Below are 20,905 nucleotides of genomic sequence, written 5' to 3'. Positions count from 1 at the left end.
TTTTGTTTGCTTTGAACAGTGTCGTGTGTGGAAATACTAATTCACCTGCTGACCAGAAAAACAAAACATGGCCCCCAGTCGGAAATGACAAAAATGACTTACATATCAAGTATCTGACTCATTTTGGTTGAGGTTCCTGTCACCACACGTCAGGCTTGTCCTGTTACATGACTCCATGTACTAAGTTCGTCATCCTTCGAAGCCCTTTTCACCTGTCCCATTTCTCTCTCACGTAATTCCAGCTGCTGCCACTAGAGGTCAGTTATGAACAAGGCAAGCACTTGCTGGCTCGCTTGCTTTCTGCTCTGAAGGTAATATCGGAAGTCGCCACTAGGTGTCAGTGTGACTAATCATGAAGTAAAATGTCCCGCCCCGCTGTCATTGCGACGACTCTATGATGATATGATTTCCACGTGGAGTAAGATAACTACTTCCTGCTTCAGCTGTGGTCCTGATGTGATCAGCTGTGTGTGAGTATATGGTGCTCTTCTGTCATTGCAGGGTTGTGACGTCACTATAGGGGATCTGTTACGTCAGATCATGTTAGGAGATGGTTATAAATTGGCGGAGACGATGTCTGCAATCGGTCATAGCTAAATGAGTAAAACCAACAGTCACTTTCCTTGCCGGTTGATACACCATGTTGTTGTAGGGGTTTCCTAACAGGTTTCCACGAGCAGCTTTCAAGGGATTTTCCTATCATAGATGTGTATGGGTTGTTACATTTATGCAACTTTCCTAGTCATCTAAATAGGGATCACAGGAATACATATACATACAGAAAAAATGTATGGAATAGGTTTTCTGCAAGAAATCTGCAGCATGTGAGTTCACCTCTGAACCTTTGGACCTGCGGTGCTCATTCAGACGACCGTATATTTGTGTCCGCATCTGTTCTTCAATTTTGCGGAACGGATTCGCACCCATTCATTTCAACGGGACAACAAAAGATGCTGTCCGCATCCATACTTCTGTTCCACAGCCCTGCAAAAAAAGATAGAACGTGACCTATTCTTGTCCGCAATTGCGGACAATAATAGGCATTTCTATCATAGGGCTGGCTGTTACGTTCGGCAGTATGACCTTGGCATTACCAGATCCCCGCTGCTGGGTTCTGGCTCCATTGCTGCCCCAATGTCTCTGCAGGTCCCTCCCTGTTCTCCCCAAATATTTAAGTTTTATATATGGAGAAGAAAAAATGGCCGTTTCCCATACCTGTGCAAATTCTGATTTGACTGATTAAAAGGTTTGTCTTGCCTTGGAGCAGGTCCTGCCCTGCTCGCACTGAAAGTATCAAATGCAAATCACCTCTACTCCGTTCCTGGCTGCCGCTTAGGCTGAGTTCACACGGGCAAGATTTCCGCGCGGGTGCAATGCGGGAGGTGAACGCATTGCACCCGCACTAAATCTGGACACATTCATTTCTATGGGGCTGTGCACATGAGCTGTGATTTTCATGCATCACTTATGCGTTGCGTGAAAATCGCAGCATGCTCTATATTGTTTATCACGCAACGCAAGCCCCATAGAAGTGAATAGGGCTGAGTGAAAATCGCAAGCATCCGCAAGCAAGTGCGGATGCAGTGCAATTTTCACGCACGGTTGCTAGGAGACGATCGGGATGGAGACCCGATCATTATTATTTTCCCTTATAACATGGTTATAAGGGAAAATAATAGCATTCTTAATACAGAATGCATAGTACAATAGCGCTGGAGGGGTTAAAAAAAAAATTCTAATAATTTAACTCACCTTAATCCACTTGCTCGCGCAGCCCGGTATCTCTTCTGTCTTCTTCTTTGCTGTGTACAGGAAAAGAACCTGTGGTGACGTCACTCCGGTCATCACATGGTCCATCACATGATCTTTTACCATGGTGATGGACCATGTGATGACCGGAGTGACATCACCACAGGTCCTTTTCCTGTACACAGCAAAGATAAAGACAGAAGAGATGCCGGCTGCGTGAGCAAGTGGATTAAGGTGAGTTAAATTATTTATTTATTTATTTATTTATTTTAACCCCTCCAGCGCTATTGTACTATGCATTCTGTATTTAAGAATGCTATTATAATTTTCCTTATAACCATGTTATAAGGGAAAATAATACAATCTACACAACCCCGATCCCAAACCTGAACTTCTGTGAAGAAGTTCGGGTTTGGGTACCAAACATGCCGATTTTTCTCACGCGCGTGCAAAACGCATTACAATATTTTGCACTCGCGCGGAAAAATCGTGCATGTTCCCGCAACGCACCCGCACCTTTTCCCGCAACGCCCGTGTGAACCCAGCCTTACAGTCCAATCACAAGCCTTGGCTGTCACAGAGATTTGAATAGTAAATCACTGCAGGGAGGATCATTTAAGGGTGACAGCTTAGGGCGGTAAGGCTAGGTCTACACGACGACATTTGTCGCGCAACAATTTTTATAATGATAGTCTATGGTGTTGCACTGCGACATGCGACATTCTGCGACACCATAGACTACCATTATTAAAATTTGTTGCTCAACAAAATGTCGCAGTGTAGTTGGGCCCTACATGTCGTCGTGTAGACCTAGCCTTAGGTCCATGGTACTTACCTGGTCGCTGGACGTCACACTTCTCAGGGCTAGTGCTCCGACATTGGCAAACCAGTCAGGTTCCATGTCACATGCAGAAGAGTGAGAAGGGAAGCCCAGCAGCGGGAATTTAGGGACTTAAAGGTGACCTTTCATCTGTTTTACTTATAGGAGCTAAATACCTGGATTGTGGGGTAAGGTCCTCTTTTTAATGGAGTGACTGACCTGAACATTTTTCATGGTTTAACTTTTATTTGTAAAACACGCAGACCTGATTTTGGTAATGCATTAAAGGGAATCTGTCTCCATGATCTTGCACTATTATCTACAGTAATACATGAGTAGTACTGCAGATAAGGGTTTCCAGATCACAATTATTTATTTTCCTACTGCGCCCTGTTCTCCTGAGATCAGCGTTCAAAGCTGCGCTGAAATACATAGTCCGGTCTGCTGTGCTATTCTAACATAAAGGAGAAAACTCGCATGCACAGCAGTCCTGACAATGTATTTCAATGCTCAGTTTTGTGCTGACAACAGGGGGCAGTAGGAAAAAAAAAGTAGTGATCTGGACTCTGTATCTGCAGTACTACTCATGTGTTACTGTAGATAATGGTCCAAAATCAGGGTGACAGAGAGGTTTGTTTATCAAGAGGCAGCTATCAGTCCACTTGGGGGTACTTTAAATTTATATAGGCATCTTAAATTTCTTTCCATGTTTTTATACAGTGAGAATGAGACGAAATTACAAGCCAGGAGGAAAAGGACACAGAAGACATCAGAATTGGTGGAGAAGGGATTCTCGCTGGGAAAATAATGACAGGTGAGTTCAGTATGTTTTTATGCTTGCCATGAGATAGTTAACATTACTATATTCGTTACACCAGGTACTGTACTTTTCACTCTATTAGGATGGGTTCACACAGGCGTTGCGGGAAAAGGTGCGGGTGCGTTACGGGAACACCCGCGATTTTTCCGCGCGAGTGCAAAACATTGTAATGCGTTTTGCACTCGCGTGAGAAAAATCGTGCATGTTTGGTACCCAAACCCGAACTTCTTCACAGAAGTTCGGGTTTGGGATCAGTGTTCTGTAGATTGTATTATTTTCCCTTATAACATGGTTATAAGGGAAAATAATAGCATTCTGAATACAGAATGCATAGTAAAACAGCGCTGGAGGGGTTAAAATAATAATAATAATGTAACTCACCTTAGTCCACTTGATCGCGATGCCGGCATCTCCTTCTGTCTCCTTTGCTGAACAGGACCTGTGGTGAGCATTCATTACATGAACAGGACCTTTGGTGACGTCACTCCGGTCATCACATGATCCATCACATGGTAAAAGATCATGTGATGGATCATGTGATGACCAGAGTGACGTCACCAAAGGTCCTGTTCATGTAATGAATGCTCACCACAGGTCCTATTCAGCAAAGGAGACAGAAGGAGATGCCGGTCTGCGCAATCAAGTGGACTAAGGTGAGTTAAATAATTTTTTATTTTTTTTAACCCCTCCAGCGCTGTTTTACTATGCATTCTGTATTCAGAATGCTATTATTTTCCCTTATAACCATGTTATAAGGGAAAATAATAATGATCGGGTCTCCATCCCGATCGTCTCCTAGCAACCGTGCATGGAAATCGCACCGCATCCGCACTTGCTTGCGGATGCTTGCGATTTTCACGCACCCCCATTCACTTCTATGGGGCCTGCGTTGCGTGAAAAACGCAGAATATAGAGCATGCTGCGATTTTCATGCAAGTGATGCGTGAAAATCACCGCTCATGTGAACAGCCCCATAGAAATGAATGGGCCAGGATTCAGTGTGGGTGCAATAGGTTCACCTACCGCATTGCATCCGCGCGGAAATCTCGCCCGTGTGAACACAGCCTTAGGGTACTTTCACACTAGCGTTTTTCTTTTCCGGCATAGAGTTCTGTCCTAGGGGCTCTAGTCTATACCGGGAAAAAACTGATCAGTTTTATCCCTATGCATTCTAAATGGAGAGTAATCCGTCCAGGATTCATCGGGATGTCTTCAGTTCAGTCTTTTTGACTGTTCAGGACGGAGATAATACCGCAGCATGCTACGGTTTTATCTCCGGCCAAAAATCCGGAAAACTTGCCGGAATGCCGGATCCGGCATTTATTTCCATAAGACTGTATTACTGCCTGATCCGGCATTACAAAAATACTGCATGCGCAGACCGAAAAAAAAGTGACAAAAATAAATGCTGGATCCGTTTTTCTGGATGACACCGGAAAGACGGATCCGGCATTTCAATGCATTTGTAAGACGGATCAGGATCCTGGTCAGTCTAACAGATGCCATCAGTTGGCATATGTTTTGACGGATCCGGCAGGCAGTTCCGGAGACGAAACTGCCTGCCGGAAACCTCTGCCGCAAGTGTGAAAGTACCTAAGATGCACCTAGGTTTTAGAGGAGGAAAATAATAAAAAAATATATTTCATCTGGTCTCAGCTAAGTGCCCCAATGTTAATCACACCTCAGATCAGTCAAAAAGTAAATCAAACTTACCTCTTCTGCTCCGGATGGGGCCACCACTCGGGAGATCCAGCAGGCTTTTCCTGCAGTGCTGCAATATGACCTGACGTCACACAGCGGGCTCCCAGCAGAAGACCAGGGAGCGGTGAGTATTACCAGCGCTACACTCACCGTTCCCCATGCCTCCTGATCATTAAAGCGCTCATTAGTATTTGCTTCATAAAATGCGCCGCCATTTCCCCCCACCTTTGGGGTGAAATAAAGTGCGTGTTATAGAGCGAAAAATACAGTCGTTTATTGTGTGGTTGGATGTGTCCAAAAGCTGAGAGTACTTACAGCTCAGGCTGGCCATGAGATACAAGCTGTTTAACATTTGGTACTTTTATTTTTTAACCATTTTGTAATCTGTTTTTCATATATCTATAATTTTGAAGACATCGGTCAGGAGCTTCATCAGACTCTGCCAGCTCCAGCACCTCAGCAAGTTCTTCTGGTTCAACTCAATCATCTTCCGTGCCTGGTAAGTACTCTTTACAGGGTTGTCTGGCTTAGGCCTCCTGCACACGACCGTATGGCTTTTTCAGTATTTAGCGGTCTGTTTTTCACACGGATCCGTTTTTTGTTTCAGTAGCGTTTCTGCTTCCGTTCCGTTTTTCTGTTTGGTTTCCGTTTTTGATCCGTTTTTTGCGGATCGGAAACGGAAGCATACAATAATGTTTAAACAGTAAGTACATAAAAAAATTGGGCTGGGCATACCATTTTCAATAGATGGTTCCGCAAAAATGGAACGGATACGGAAGACCGGATGCATTCCGTTTTATTTGCGGACCCATTGACTTGAATGGAGCCACGGATCGTTATTTGCGGGCAATAATAGGACATGTTCTATGTTTGAATGGAAATATGGAAACGGAAGGCATACGGAGTACCTTCCGTTTTTTTTTGCGGATCCATTGAAATGAATGGTTCCGTACACGGAATGCAAAAAATGGAACGTAAACGGGGAAAAAAATGGTCGTGTGCAGGAGGCCTTAGAGAACCCATTTCTCATACCTTTCAAAAAAATATTAAATATTATATTAAATGCAGAACTGATTACTTTCGCTGGAATTACTAAAAGTTTAGAAAGTGTAATCGCATAAATATTATGTTTTGTCAAGTTAAGGCCCCTATTTATAAGAAACAAAAAAACTGATTTGAGGTGATCCATGATGGAATGAGGCTCTACTATTTCTGAGAACAAATATTAAATAGGACCTGTTACCAGTTTTAGTAATTACTTGCATTCCCTATAAAAACAATACTTCGGAACCGTCTATTCTTCTAAGGCCTCATGCACACGACCGTATGTATTTTGCGGTCCGCAAAAATCGGATCCACAAAATACAGATGACGTCCGTGTGCATTCCGTATTTTGCAGAACGGAACAGCAGGCCCCTAATAGAACAGTACTATCCTTGTCCGTAATGCAGACAATAATAGGACATGTTCTGGTTTTTTTGCGAAACGGAATGCACACGGAGTAACTTCCGTCTTTTTTTTTTTTGCGGACCCATTGAAATGAATGGTTCCGTATACGGTCTGCAAAAAAAATGGAACGGACATGGAAAGAAAATACGTTCGTGTGCATGAGGCCTAACTCTATTTTGTACCATCCCTTTATTATTCCTACTAGAAGGAATTCATGAATTGCCAGCAGTCTGCAATAAAGGTCCATCTAGGGCAGGGATGGCCAACCTGCGGCTCTCCAGCTGTTGTAAAACTACAATTCCCACCAGGCCCTGGTGTAGGTTGATACCTGTAAGCAGTCTGGGCATGCTGGGAGTTGTAGTTTTTCAACAGCTGGAGAGCGGCAGGTTGGCCGTCCCTGATCTAGGGTGTGTCCCTGCACAGTCTGACATTATCCAATTGTAGCTGGCAGTGTCAGACAACCCCAACTGGTAACACCCAGATGGACCTCAATTGCAGACTGCTGGCATTTCATTCAAAAAATTCTAAAAGGAATAATAGAGGAATGGAACAACATGCAGTCATAAGAATAGATGATTCAGAATGGTTATTGCATGCGATATGATATGTAAGGAGAGGTGACAACGTTGGCATACGGCGGGTCCACAATACACGGGCACCGTGTGCACTCAGCATCATTGATGCGGACTCATTTACTTGAATGGGTCCGCTATCACGGAGATGCGGAACGGAAGCACGGATTGGAACCCTACGGAAGCACTACGGAGTGCTTCCATGGTGTTTCTGTCCGTGCCTCCGCACCGCAAAAAAATAGAACTTGTTCTTTTTTTCTTTTTTTGCAGTGCGGACGGATCACGGACCCATTCAAGTTGAATGGGTCTCAATTTGTCCCGTCATGCCCGTGCATTGGGGAACGCAAATTGCAGTCCCCTATGCACGGAACGGATGCACAACATTCATGTGCAAGAGGCCTAATAAAGGATATTTCTCGCCCAATTCCTTGGGGGACACAGGAAACCTTGGGTATAGCTCATCTCCATAGGAGGCGTGACACTAAGTGAAAGACTGTTAAGCCCCTCCTCCAGCAGCTATACCCTCAGCCTGGAGCGAGCGACTACCAGTTTTTTGCTTAGTGTCAAGGAGGCAAGACACTCTCTGCACTGCAGAGCTGTCTTTGCTAAAGATTTTATTTTTTCTCTTTTATTATTTTCAACTTTTTTTCCTTTTTTCAACAGGGACAACAGAGTCGCATTAGACCTCTCTGTTTTCCCGGGGTTGAGCTGCGCCAGTGCCGGTTATCCGCACTGCTGCCTCCCCCACAGAAGAAAAGGAGGACCAGGGCAGCCCAGCTCCCCTGCATCCCGCCAGCACAAGGGTCGCCCACCTGCAAGCCCCTCTCCAGCTCCCTGCCACTTCGGTGCCAGTGGCTGAAGGGGCGTCCCTGCTGGATGGACAGAGGGTGAAAACGTCGATGGTGAGGTGGCTGTGCAGCCATTCTACCCCCTCCCCCCCCCCCCCCCGTTAGGGCCTGATGCTGCTGTCCCCTCTGCCTGACCTTCATGTCAGTTACAAGTTACAGCTCTCTTAGCTGTGAGTCCTGCGGCTCCTTTGTGTGTGGGGCAAAAGCGGAGCGATGCTCGTGGGGGAGGGTTACAGCGCAGTTTTACCTCAGGTGCGGCGGCCGTGGGCCGCCTTTCGTTATCAGCTGCTGGATAGCAGGCACACGTGTACTGCGGCTGTGTTCAACTGTCGGCTGATATTCTGACAAGCGCACGCTCTTGTCCGGCCACTGGTGTGCGTTCGCCTCCACTTATATGGAAGTGAACGGGGGACATTATTCTGTGGGGTTTCGGCGGCATGTAATATTTTGAATCACGCGCGCGCGCGAGAAGTTTTATCGGTGGGCGGAGCTTCGTTCCGTTCCACTGTACATGTTAGGCTTCAGTCAAGGGGCGGACGTCTTTCTTTCCGCTCCTCACTAGCCCCGCCTCCTCTTCGTGCCTGCCTGCTCTCAGGACAGATTACCTCAGGGCTCTGAGGACCGCTGCTGTTGCCGCTGCTGTTGCCGCTGCTGTTGCCGCTGCTGTGCCGTCTGCTCCCACTGTGACCTGGTAGGACTGTTGACCCCTTCCAGCACTGCAGCCCTCTGGCCTGGACGTTTTTGTATATTACTTCCAGCCAACATGTCTGACCCCTCAGTGCCTGCTGGTCCTTGGTATCATACCTGCACCGCATGTAAGGCACCCCTTCCTCAAGGGCAGCCTGACCCGCATTGCTCGGCTTGCAAAGCCCCATTACAGGGTCCGCCATCTGCTGTGTCACCCCCTGGCCTCTTGGATCCCCCTGACTGGGCTAGATCCCTTTCCCAGGCTGTGGTCAGTCTCACTAATGTTGTGGGCCGCCTTGCAGATACATTGCCCTTACCGCAGCTGGATAATTCCCCTGCTGGGCCCTCCGGGTCCGCTACCTTAGCTGACCCGTCTGAGTCTCTCTCTCCAGGCGACACCTCCAGAGTCCGTCAACTCCAGAAGCGGTCCAGGGCGGAGCACCTATCATCCTCGGATGCTTCGGTATCACCCCCAAGGGTGCGCCCTCAGTCGGGTCCTTCCTCATTACAGGATATGCCCTCTGAAGGGGAACTAGCCGATTCTGATTGGGATATGGACTCGGCCTTGCCTTCAAAGCTGGCTTCTGCTGTGGGCCATCTTATTAACAATATCCGTGATACCTTTAAGATTCACGATGACCCTCCTAATTCTGAAAAGGCCAGTGTTTCCTTTTTTCGCCAAAAACAGGCGTCTGCGGTTTTTCCCCTCCACGCTGACTTCTCGTCGGTGGTTTCTAAGGCCTGGGCCCGTCCTGATGCCCGTTTTACCCCGCCTAAGAAGTTGGATATCTGTTATCCATTCCCGGCGGATTGCATTACAAACTGGGCGTCACCACCTAAAGTCGACCCCCCTGTGGCCCGTTTGTCCAAAAGCACGGCTATTCCCGTTGCAGATGGTTCTTCCTTACAATCCACGGAAGATCGCCGGATAGAGGCCATTACAAAGGGTATCTTTGCAGCCTCCGGTTCCGCCCTCAGGCCGGTCTTTGCCTCCGCTTGGGCTGGAAAAGCGGTTTCAGAATGGGCGTCTCAGCTGGATCAGGAGCTTGAATCCGACGTCCCTATTCAGGACCTCCGCGCTCTGGCCCAACTTATCGTTCAAGCCGGAAAATTTGTCTGTGAGGCATCCCTGGATGCGGGGGCTCTTATAGCCCGTTCATCTGCCCTGGCCGTTTCGGCTAGAAGGGAGCTTTGGTTAAAGGTTTGGACGGCGGACGCCACGTCAAAGCGGTCTCTTACTGGCCTTCCCTTCACTGGTTCTCGATTGTTCGGGGCCCGCTTGGATGAAATCATCTCTGAAGCCACGGGAGGGAAGAGTACACATCTTCCCCAATCAAGGACTAGGAGCACCACTCAAGGCCGTCCCACCTTTTCTCGCTTCAGGTCTTCCCGCAGAGCTCCCACACCTCGCACCACTTCAGGTCCATCCTCTAACCCTGTCCAAGACAGACGTAAGAAGCCTTTTTTTCGGACCCAGCCCTCCTGGCGCAAGTCACAGCCTGCTCGTCCTCCCGCGACCAAGCAGAACCCTACCTGAAGGTGCGCCCCCACCCACCCGGGTGGGGGGACGTCTCCTCCTGTTCAGGGACTTCTGGCAGACGCACGTCTCCGACGCCTGGGCTCTCGAGGTGGTGTCTTCCGGGTACAAACTCGAGTTTGCGTCCCTCCCCCCAGTTCGGTTCTTTCGCTCCCGGGTTCCTCGAGATCCCCAAAGGGCGGCCGATTTCTTTACTGCCACTCGTACCCTTCTGGACAAGGGGGTCATCGCTCCGGTTCCTATGGAGGAAAGATTCAAAGGGTTCTATTCGAACCTTTTTGTGGTCCCCAAAAAGGAAGGCTCGGTTCGTCCCATTCTGGATTTAAAACGGTTAAACCGTTTCCTTCGTCTTCAGCGGTTCCGGATGGAGTCTCTCAGGTCGGTGGTGGCCTCTCTGGAAAAAGGGGAGTTCCTGGCCTCTATCGACATCCAGGACGCCTACCTTCATATTCCAATCGCTCGGTGTCATCAGTGCTTTCTGCGCTGGAGGTGTCTCTAATCCTTTGCTGGGCGGAAGTTCATGTTCCAGCCATTTCGGCCATTTACATCCCGGGGGTGGACAATTGGGCGGCGGATTTCCTCAGCCGGACGACGATCGACCCGGGCGAGTGGTCTCTGCACCCCGACGTCTTCGAGTCTCTTTGCCTCCGTTGGGGTCGTCCGGACGTGGATCTCATGGCCTCCAGATTCAACCACAAGCTCCCCACCTTCATGGCCAGAACCAAGGATCCGGACGCTTACGGCGCGGACGCGCTCGTCCTTCCCTGGACGGAGTTCTCTCTCCTCTACGTTTTTCCGCCCCTGCCTCTTCTTCCACGAGTCCTTCGGAAGATCGCGGCGGAGGGCACGCCTGCGATCCTAATAGCCCCGGATTGGCCTCGTCGTCCTTGGTACGCCGACCTTATGTTGCTCCTGGCAGACGCCCCCTTGCCTCTGCCTCTAAGAGAAGACCTCCTCTCTCAAGGGCCGATCTTCCACCAGCATTTAGGGTCGCTACGTTTAGCGGCGTGGCTATTGAGACCGCGGTCCTAACGCGGCGGGGGTTTTCTGCTGACGTGGTCCGTACCATGATTCGTGCGCGTAAACCGGCATCGTCCAGGATTTATTACCGAACCTGGCGGGCCTATTTGAACTTCTGCGAGACCTTAGATGTTCATCCCCTTCGGTTTTCTCTCCCCACGATTTTATCCTTCTTGCAGTCTGGTCTGGACTTGGGTTTGGGTCTCAGTACCCTAAAGGGTCAGATCTCAGCGCTTTCGATCCTTTTTCAGCGACCTCTGGCTCCGCTCGGTCCAGTTAAGACTTTTCTGCAGGGGGTTGCTCACTATGCTCCCCCGTATCGCGCTCCCGTTCCATCTTGGGATCTTAATGTTGTGCTGACGGCTCTCCAATCTTCTCCTTTCGAGCCTTTGCGCAGGGTTTCCCTTCGCTTGTTGTCTTGCAAAGTTTTTTTCCTCGTAGCCATCACGTCTCTTCGGCGTGTGTCTGAATTGGCGGCACTTTCTTGCGTAGAACCCCTCTTGGTTTTTCACCAGGACAAGGTGGTTCTCCGCCCGGTTCCGGATTTCCTTCCGAAGGTGGTGTCCGCTTTTCACCTGAATGAAGATATTATCCTTCCTTCTCTGTGCCCGTCCCCGTCTCATCCTCGGGAACGGGATCTTCACCGTCTGGATGTTGTTAGGGCTCTGAGGATCTACTTGGATGTAACTAGACCCTTTCGGCGCTCGGATTCTCTATTTGTGGTTCCGGAGGGTCCGCGCAGGGGGCTGGCGGCATCTAAAGTGGTTATTGCCCGCTTCATCAAGATGGCTATTGCTGAGGCTTACAGTGCTAAGGGCAGGGAACCGCCCTTTGGTGTTACCGCTCATTCTACCAGAGCGGTCGGGGCTTCCTGGGCTCAGCGAAATCGAGCTTCGGCTGAACAATTGTGTAAGGCGGCCACCTGGTCTTCTTTGCACACTTTCACCAAGTTCTACAAGGTGAACACTTATGCATCGGCGGATGCTGCTTTGGGCCGCCTGGTCTTGCAGGCGGCGGTGCCTTAATGCCTATGGTGCTTTAATTCACTTTGGGTTGTGGTCCCTCCCTATTTGTGGACTGCTTTTGAACGTCCCAAGGTTTCCTGTGTCCCCCAAGGAATTGGGCGAGAAAACGAGATTTTTGTATAACTTACCAGTAAAATCTCTTTCTCGCTCTTCCTTGGGGGACACAGCACCCACCCATTGTTTTGGTTGCCCTGACGGGAGTTTTGACTTGTTGGTGTTAATTTGGTTGATCCTTGCCTTTGTTTTAACTACTTGGGCACATAACTGGTAGTCGCTCGCTCCAGGCTGAGGGTATAGCTGCTGGAGGAGGGGCTTAACAGTCTTTCACTTAGTGTCACGCCTCCTATGGAGATGAGCTATACCCAAGGTTTCCTGTGTCCCCAAGGTTTCCTGTGTCCCCCAAGGAAGAGCGAGAAAGAGATTTTACTGGTAAGTTATACAAAAATCTCGTTTTATGACTTTCCCGGCCTCTGTTTAGAACTTCCAGGCTTTTACTATGATCCGGAGAAGAACAGATACTTCCGCTTACTGCCAGGACACAATAACTGTAACCCACTGACAAAAGAGGGAATAATGAAGAAGGAAATGGAGGCGAAGAGGCTACAGCACCTTGAAGATGATAAAAATAGGAAGGTGAATGTCAATCTTGCCATGGACTTCTACTTTTGGCACAGTAGTGTTTTTTCCATTCTTCCATTACAAAATCTCTTTCTATGTTTTCAGCCAGATGAATTTCATGTTGATTTTCACAGCTCTATCTCCTGGTCTCGTTGCATTTCAGTACAAGAACCATGTGCTGAATTCTTCTCAGATCTTTTATAATTGTAGCAGTGGTCCACCTGATTAAAACACTGGTTTTCTTTTGTTGTTCTGAGGCTCCGTTCGCGAGTTACAATACTTTTTCTTAAAGGGGTTCTCTGGGCCTTTGATATTGATGACCTATCCTCAGAATAGGTCATCAATATCAGATCGGCAGGGGTTCGACACCTGGCGATCAGCTGTATGAACGGAAGACGCGCGCAGAGTGCACGTGCCGTCTTCCTGCTCGCTGCTGCTTTGCCATAGAGATAGCAGCAGCGAGCAGGAAGAGAGACAGGAGACAGTACGTACACACTGCCGTCTCCCTTCATACCGGGTGTCAGACCCCTGCCAATCTGATATTGATGTCCTATCCTAAGGATAGATCATCAATATTAAAAGCCTGGACAACCCCTTTAATATGCAGTTTAGGCCTTTGGTACAATGATGGCGTCACCGTTGCTCTTCTTGCACCCAAGCTCTTTACTTGACAGAACCAGGCAGTGACAAAACATCCAGGGAGGAGCTGGTCACAGAAAGGAGTACAGTTTGGGTGCAACAAGAGCAATGGTGATGCCCTCTTTACAGCAGAGGCCTAATTTGCATATTAAAGGGAGCCTGTCATCTGTTTTTCACCAATATAACTAAGAGCACTGCCCCATAGAAGATTGCATACACATCCCAAACATACCTGTGTGCACTTTTTGCCTTTATTTCCTGGAAAAGCACTTTTATTTTGCTGGAAAACAGCTCCCAAGTGCCCAGCTCTGCTTCTGCAGGTGCCCAAAGCAAACCAGACTGAAAAGGGGAGGGCTGCTTTAGTTGCATATCTTGGGATTGGTAGCAGCTAGAGATATGGCCTTGTTTGAAAGCTGGCATTCTAACCTTTCAAACAATACCAGAATCATAGCATTATATCCACTATATCAGAAGATATGGCTGTTATAAATCGAGTCAGGAGTGAAAGCTGTTTTTACTTAGGAGCTGTTTTCCAGCAGAATAAAAGTGCTTTTCCTGGACATGGAATGAAGGCACAAAGTGCACACAGGTATAATGTCTGGAATGTGTCTGCAGTCTTCTGCTCTGTGCCCATGCACACAGTTTAGTAGGGAGGTCGCTGGTGACAGATTTGTTTTAATTTCTCTGTACTGTATTAATGCCCAAACTGCCTAACATCTGTTTGTATCGTTCTCTTCAGATATTGAGCAGACTTGGATTAAACGCCTCATTGCTGCTTCGTAAACAACAGCTTGGATCGCTGCCCTGTACAACCTACTGCAGGTGGGAAAAAATCTGCAGAAAGTTAGCATTATGTTATTGTTATTATAAACCATGGGCATATCCAAGAGTGAAGGCACTAATCGGTAAATTCAAGTTCTGGCACACTGACCTCCGTACCAGGGACGGCGTGGGAGGGGGGCAAACAGGGCAAAAGGGGCTCCCTGCTGTTTGAAAATTAAATTGGCCGATGGTGGGAGTTTTTTCCCTCCACATGCTCCCTGTGACTGGCACTCTAACATGCTGCAGCAGTCCGCTGCTGTCCACCCCGCACAGCCTTCCCGTCTCACCAGACCTCGGTCACTGCACAGCATTAGAATCCTGCTACCACACACATCGGACGTTCTGTGTGGGTGGAGCTAACATAGCCCCCCCTGCTGGACTGCAGGAGATCCCAGGACCCTGTCTTATGAAAGCACCTGGTAAGTCCATCCAATCATGCAGCAGTGTCTGTGGAGGGGGTGCAGGGCTGCTGGTGGCCACTGTAACAGCCCTGCACTGTCCTCAAGTATTGATGGTCACTGATCTGTGAGTTCCCTCTGGGAGAGCCCTGCGCCCCCTGTGTGTGCTCCGTGCGACCCCTGCATGCGCTCCCAGTGGGAGCTCCCTGCGTGTGCTCCCTGTGGCCACTGTGCTCCCAGTGGGAGTTGTGTGTGCTCCCTGTGCCTCCTGTGTCCCTCGTGTGTTCCCTGTGCCCCCTCTTGGAGCGCCCTGTGCCCCCTGTGTGTGCTCCGTGCGACCCCTGCGTGCGCTACCAGTGGGAGCTCCCTGCGGCCTCCTGTGTCCCTCATGTGTGTCCCCTCTGATCCCAGTGTGTGCCCCCTCGTGAGCGGTGTGTGAGCTTCTTGTGTCTGGTGTGCTCCCTGTGACTCCATTGTGAGCTAGGTCTGCAGCACTTTTAGGACACCACCAAACATGGGCCATAGAGGGCTCTAGTTAAAGACGGCATTGTTTAGGTTGTCTGCATTGTTAATTGGGGGGGGGGGGGGCAGAGGCATTGGAGTATATATTTGAGGTCCAAATTAGCAGTGTTTTTTTTTTTTTTTTTTTTTTTCTCAATGATTGGGGGGAGCAGACCAGGGCTGCTAATAAAGGAATCTGTAAAGCTATGTCACACATTATAACAGCGTCATCCACAGGACCCCCCCCCCCCATAACAGTGTGTCATCCACAACCCCCCCCCCCCCCATAACAGTGTGTCATCCACAGACCCCCCCCATAAGTGTGTCATCCACAGACCCCCCCCATAAGTGTGTCATCCACAGACCCCCCCCCATAAGTGTGTCATCCACAGACCCCCCCCATAACAGTGTGTCATCCACAGACCCCCCCATAACAGTGTGTCATCCACAGACCCCCCCATAACAGTGTGTCATCCACAGACCCCCCCCCATAACAGTGTGTCATCCACAGACCCCCCCCATAAGTGTGTCATCCACAGACCCCCCCCATAAGTGTGTCATCCACAGACCCCCCCATAACAGTGTGTCATCCACAGACCCCCCCATAACAGTGTGTCATCCACAGACCCCCCCCCATAACAGTGTGTCATCCACAGACCCCCCCCATAACAGTGTGTCATCCACAGACCTCCCCCCATAACAGTGTGTCATCCACAGATTCCCCCCCCATAACAGTGTGTCATCCACAGACCCCCCCCCATAACAGTGTGTCATCCACAGATTCCCCCCCCCCCTCAACAGTGTGTCATCCACAGATTCCCCCCCCATAACAGTGTGTCATCCACAGATTCCCCCCCCATAACAGTGTGTCATCCACAGATTCCCCCCCCATAACAGTGTGTCATCCACAGATTTCCCCCCATAACAGTGAGTCATCCACAGATTTCCCCCCCATAACAGTGTGTCATCCACAGATTTCCCCCCCCCATAACAGTGTGTCATCCACAGATCCCCCCCCCCCACCCATAACAGTGTGTCATCCACAGATCCAGCTTACAGTGGAAAGGCTAAAGAGAGATAACGTGGCAGTCTGCAATCAGCTGCTGAGGTTGCAACCGCTGTTCTTGCCTACAAAATTCTGTCAGACTTCTGGTCCAATATTTCAGGATTTGGGGCCCCACTTTTAATTTTGCCCAGGGCCACACTTTGTCTAAAACCGGCCCTTCCTATTACACCCAAAAAACTGTGACAATGTCCCCAAAACAGCTTCCTATTAAAACTGCGGTTGTATTTGCAATGTTTCCAGAAGCTTGGAGAATACTGCAGTGATTTTACAATATTCTTCAGGAAATCTATTAACATAAAATGACCTGTTCTTTAAAGGGGTCGTCTCAATTCAGCAAATGGCATTTATCATGTAGAGAAAGTTAATACAAGGCACTTACTAATGTATTGTGATTGACCATGTTGCTTCCTTTGATAACTGGATTCATTTTTCCATCTCACGCGTCCATATTTGTTCCTCTCCTCTATCACACTTTGTAGACATGTTCATGAGCTAAAAGTGAGCTCTATGCAGAGGAAGGAGGTGTCTATTGTTAACCCCGAATCTGTTGGTGCTGGGACACACAAATATGAATTCATTCTGGTAAGTCTGTCGTGTTTCATTTTTGCTAGTGTGCCTATATAGCCTGCTATGTATAGCCATTACTACGATCACCATCTTGGTGTACGTTTATTCTGTATACCCTCCAGGCTGACTCGTCATGTGAAAGGTTGTTTGTGGTGAACGACGTGGAGAATGGATTTTGTAAATATGGTCTCCTGAACCTGAACGGACTGTGGAAAGATGTCCCGACCGTCGAGAGTCATGATGATAATCCATACTTCACCAATCAGAAGGTAACACACCGACTTCATTAACCTTCTTCGGGACATCCCCCGTACATAGAATTTTTTTTTTTCCAGTTCCACAACCTTTGCAATTTTTGTTTCCAGCCTCCCACTACATTTTATGCCATATTAAATGGTGGCATTAGAAAGTACAACTTGTCCTTCAAAAAACAAGCCCTCATATGGCTATGTAAAAGGAAAAATAAAAAAGTTATGGCTCTGGGAAGGCGGGGAGTAAAAAACAGAAATGAAAAAATGGAAAATCGCCATGTTAGGAAGGGGTTAAAAAAAGACCTGTCCACTGAATCTGCATCGTGGATAATGTAAAGAAAGAAAAAGTCAACATATTGTATTATGTTATAATATGTATTTATTGTTTAATAAAAACGATTTGATTCAAAAAAAAAAAGACCTGTCACCTCTACCGACGTGTCTGTTTTTTAGTAAATAATTGTATTCCTCATATTACCATTCTGAAGCATCCTTTCTAAGAACTCCATGGTGATGGGTTCCTCTACTATTGCTCCTGGAAATGTATGAATTGCAAACTGGGTGTTATCTGGTGGGAGTGTGTCACTGCACTCTCACACATCAGTGCTGACAGTGTCAGACCTTGCAGGGACACACCCAGTTGGCAATTTATACTTGGCTTTCTAGGAGGAATAACAAAGGAGCAACATAAGGGCTCATGCACACGAACGTATTTTATTTCCGTGTCCGTTCCAATGTTTTTGCGGACCGTATGCGGAACCATTCACTTAAATGGGTCAGCCAAAAAAACGGACGTTACTCTATGTGCATTCCATTTCACAAAAAAATAGAACATGTCCTATTATTGTCTGCATAACGGACAAGGATAGTACAGTTCTAGGAAGGGCCAGCTGTTCCGTTCCGCAAAATACGGAAAGCACACGGATGTCATCCGTATTTTTTGCGGACCGCAAAATACAAACGGTTGTGTGCATGAGCCCTAACACAGAGTTATAAAGTAGATGCTCCCGAATTGTTATTTTATGGGGAATGAATATGGATGTTTAGTAAAACAGACATGACAGGAACAGTGACGGGTCTTCTTTAAACCTGCATTATATTAAAATGGACGTTGCATGAAATGGTTATGGTGGTATGTTTAGTAAATTGCTGACTTATTCAGTTATTTACTACCATTTTTTTATTCTTTCCAAAGGTGGTTACTGCATGTTGGGCCTCAGTGAATGCACCGGACTCGCATGTTCTGTATCCTTTTTTTTTCTGCTGAATAAAATGCCACTGGTATAGACATGATCTCCTGTATCGGGAGGTTGCACTGTGTCCTACTGTTACTAGTCCTTGATGGTCATTCAGAGTCTGTCTTCTTGGAAAACCAGAGGCCCCTGGCTGCGTCAGTCTTATCCCAGCATGTCGTTTTAGGAACTTGGCTGCAGACTATGGTACTGTCATTTATTTTATTTTATTTTATTTTTTTACTTGGAGTTAAATGCCATGGACACCCTTGGGACAATTTTTTAATGATTGAAATAATTTTTTCAGTTGGTCTTTATTAAAGGTTTTCAGCCGTTTTTGAAATACAGGGGTTAAATATCAGTCTGTTTGCAGAATATCATTTCTGAGTCCTGTCAGCTGACAGCTCATGTAAAGCCTTCTCTCCTAACTTCATAAACCCTCATTATAGCTCATTATTAAACTGGTAAGAATATGGCTAGGGTACTTTCACACTAGCATTTTTCTTTTCCGGCGCTGAGTTCCGTCCTAGGGGCTCAAATCCAGAAAAGAACTGATCAGTTTTATCCCCATGCATTCTGAATGGAGAGTCAGTCCTTCAGGATGCATCAGGATGTCTTCAGTTCAGTCTTTTTGACTGATCAGGCTTTTCAGAAAAACGTAGCATGCAGTATTTTTACCTCCGGCCAAAAAGCCTGAACACTTTGACTGAACGCTGGATCAGGCCTTTTTCCCATTGACTTGCATTAACGCCGGATCTGGCACTGTGTGTTCAGTCAAAACGGATCCGGCTTTTGCATGTTAAACCCGAAAAATGTGAAAAAAAAGTTAAAGTCCATAAATGGCGGATCCGTTTTTTCCAATGCATTTTTTCATTGTGATCAAAATCCTGATCAGGATTCAAATGTAATCCGTTTTTCCGGATCCGGTGGGCAGTTCCGGTGTCGGAATTGAACGCCGGATTAAAACAACGCTAGTGTGAAAGTAGCCTTAAATGGGTGTTTATGCATTCAGGAGATCAGAGATAAGGCTCCACATGAGACATCAGCTGACAAGTCTGAGAAGTGATACATGATTGATGATTTTTAACCCCTATATTTCAAAAATGGCTGAAAATAAAGACCCATTGAAAAAAAGATTTTAGCCCAAACTTAGTAATATGCAATCATGAAAAATTTGCCTCAAAGGTGTCCATAGCCTTAGGGGTTTTCCCATAATAATTTTATTTTATTTATTTTCAAGTGCCTGCCCCCTGAAACAGAAGATTTATACTGTATTGCTCCGCACAACTCCGGTCCTCCACACTAAATTCGCTGTCTCCATCTTCTGGTCCCTGTGCTATTAACATCTGGCTGGCTATGGGCACGGTCACATGCACGGCTCCAGCGGTGATGTGGCCCCCAGTAGCCAGTCATTGGGTGGAGCAGTGCATGTGACCATCGCCAGCTGGATGTAAACACAGTGGGGAGATGGAGGCTGCGCAGAGGACCAGAGCAGCGTGAAGCAGATAAGTATAAATTATCAGGGGGCAGGCTGCATGCACTTGATAAAAAATAAAAAAAATACGGAAAAACCCTTTAATTTGTTAAATTTTTCAATTACTTCTCCATTGGAGATTAAGATCTTAAAATTGATAAGCCAGTGCCACAATTGCTTTTTTGTTAGAAAATATATCATTTTCGATGCATCTTTGCCTTTATAGACGATGTCCGGCCGGAAGTGGTCTACAATATCAGAATCTCTAATGCCTGGTCTTGTGCGTGGTGCCTGAACCCTCGACTGGAATGTTCCTATGCAGCAGGTTTGTAACCATGGGGCTGTTAAGATCTTCAGAGTTCTTCTGACTGTTATTAGTCCCATTAATTATTATTATTTCTTATTAAAGCGCCATTCATTCCATGGCGCTGTACATATGTAATGGGGTATACATACATAATACAGACAATTGCACTAAGCATGAACAAGACGAATTACAAACTGGTACAGAAGGAGAGAGGACCCTGCCCGCAAGGGCTTACAATCTACAAGGTATGGGGGAAGGACACAGTAGGCGAGGGTTATTTATTCATCTTAACAAAAAGGGTCTATGGAGACTGCACACAAAAAACCACAGCAGTAAATCAATCTAGTCTTTCGTAAATTACTAGCGTATCTGGAGTGTGCACGTGCCTTCTGTCTTCCTGCGCTGCTACTATGTCTATAGGAAACAGGAAGAGAGAAGGGAGACGGCACGTGCACACTGCGCTCACCTTCCCTTCTTACAGCTGATCGATGGGTGTGTCAGGTGTCGGACCCCCACCAATCTGATATTGATTGAACTCCTTTAACCTCCTCAGGACCGCCGTACGCAGGATTGCGTCTTTGCGGCGGTCCTGTTGTTCTGGGTGGACGCGCCGGTGCGTCCTCTCGCGAGACGCGAGATTTCCTGTGAACGCGCGCACACAGGCGCGCGCGTTCACAGGATCGGAAGGTAAGCGAGTGGATCTCCACCCTGCCAGCGGCGATCGTTCGCTGGCAGGCTGGAGATGTGATTTTTTTAACCCCTAACAGGTATATTAGACGCTGTTTTGATAACAGCGTCTAAT

The 20,905-nt window shown here is 47.5% G+C and overlaps 1 protein-coding gene across 1 annotated transcript in view; it reads left to right on the top strand.

Moving 5' to 3' along the window:
• Positions 1-402: 402 nt before the first annotated feature.
• The window catches only part of DCAF4 (DDB1 and CUL4 associated factor 4), a 30,660-nt gene continuing 10,157 nt past the window's right edge, over positions 403-20,905 (top strand). Inside the window, exons 1-10 of the mRNA XM_040412737.1 lie at positions 403-470; positions 3,290-3,383; positions 5,504-5,589; positions 12,707-12,861; positions 14,225-14,307; positions 16,752-16,854; positions 16,962-17,108; positions 18,286-18,335; positions 18,444-18,529; positions 20,023-20,121. Coding sequence (XP_040268671.1) covers positions 3,295-3,383; positions 5,504-5,589; positions 12,707-12,861; positions 14,225-14,307; positions 16,752-16,854; positions 16,962-17,108; positions 18,286-18,335; positions 18,444-18,529; positions 20,023-20,121 — 898 coding nt within the window. The 5' untranslated portion in view covers positions 403-470; positions 3,290-3,294. The remainder of the gene's footprint in view (positions 471-3,289; positions 3,384-5,503; positions 5,590-12,706; positions 12,862-14,224; positions 14,308-16,751; positions 16,855-16,961; positions 17,109-18,285; positions 18,336-18,443; positions 18,530-20,022; positions 20,122-20,905) is intronic.

This window comes from Bufo bufo, chromosome 11, assembly GCF_905171765.1.
Source record: "Bufo bufo chromosome 11, aBufBuf1.1, whole genome shotgun sequence".
Lineage (NCBI taxonomy): Eukaryota > Metazoa > Chordata > Amphibia > Anura > Bufonidae > Bufo > Bufo bufo.
This window is presented reverse-complemented; position numbering and strand designations above follow the sequence as displayed.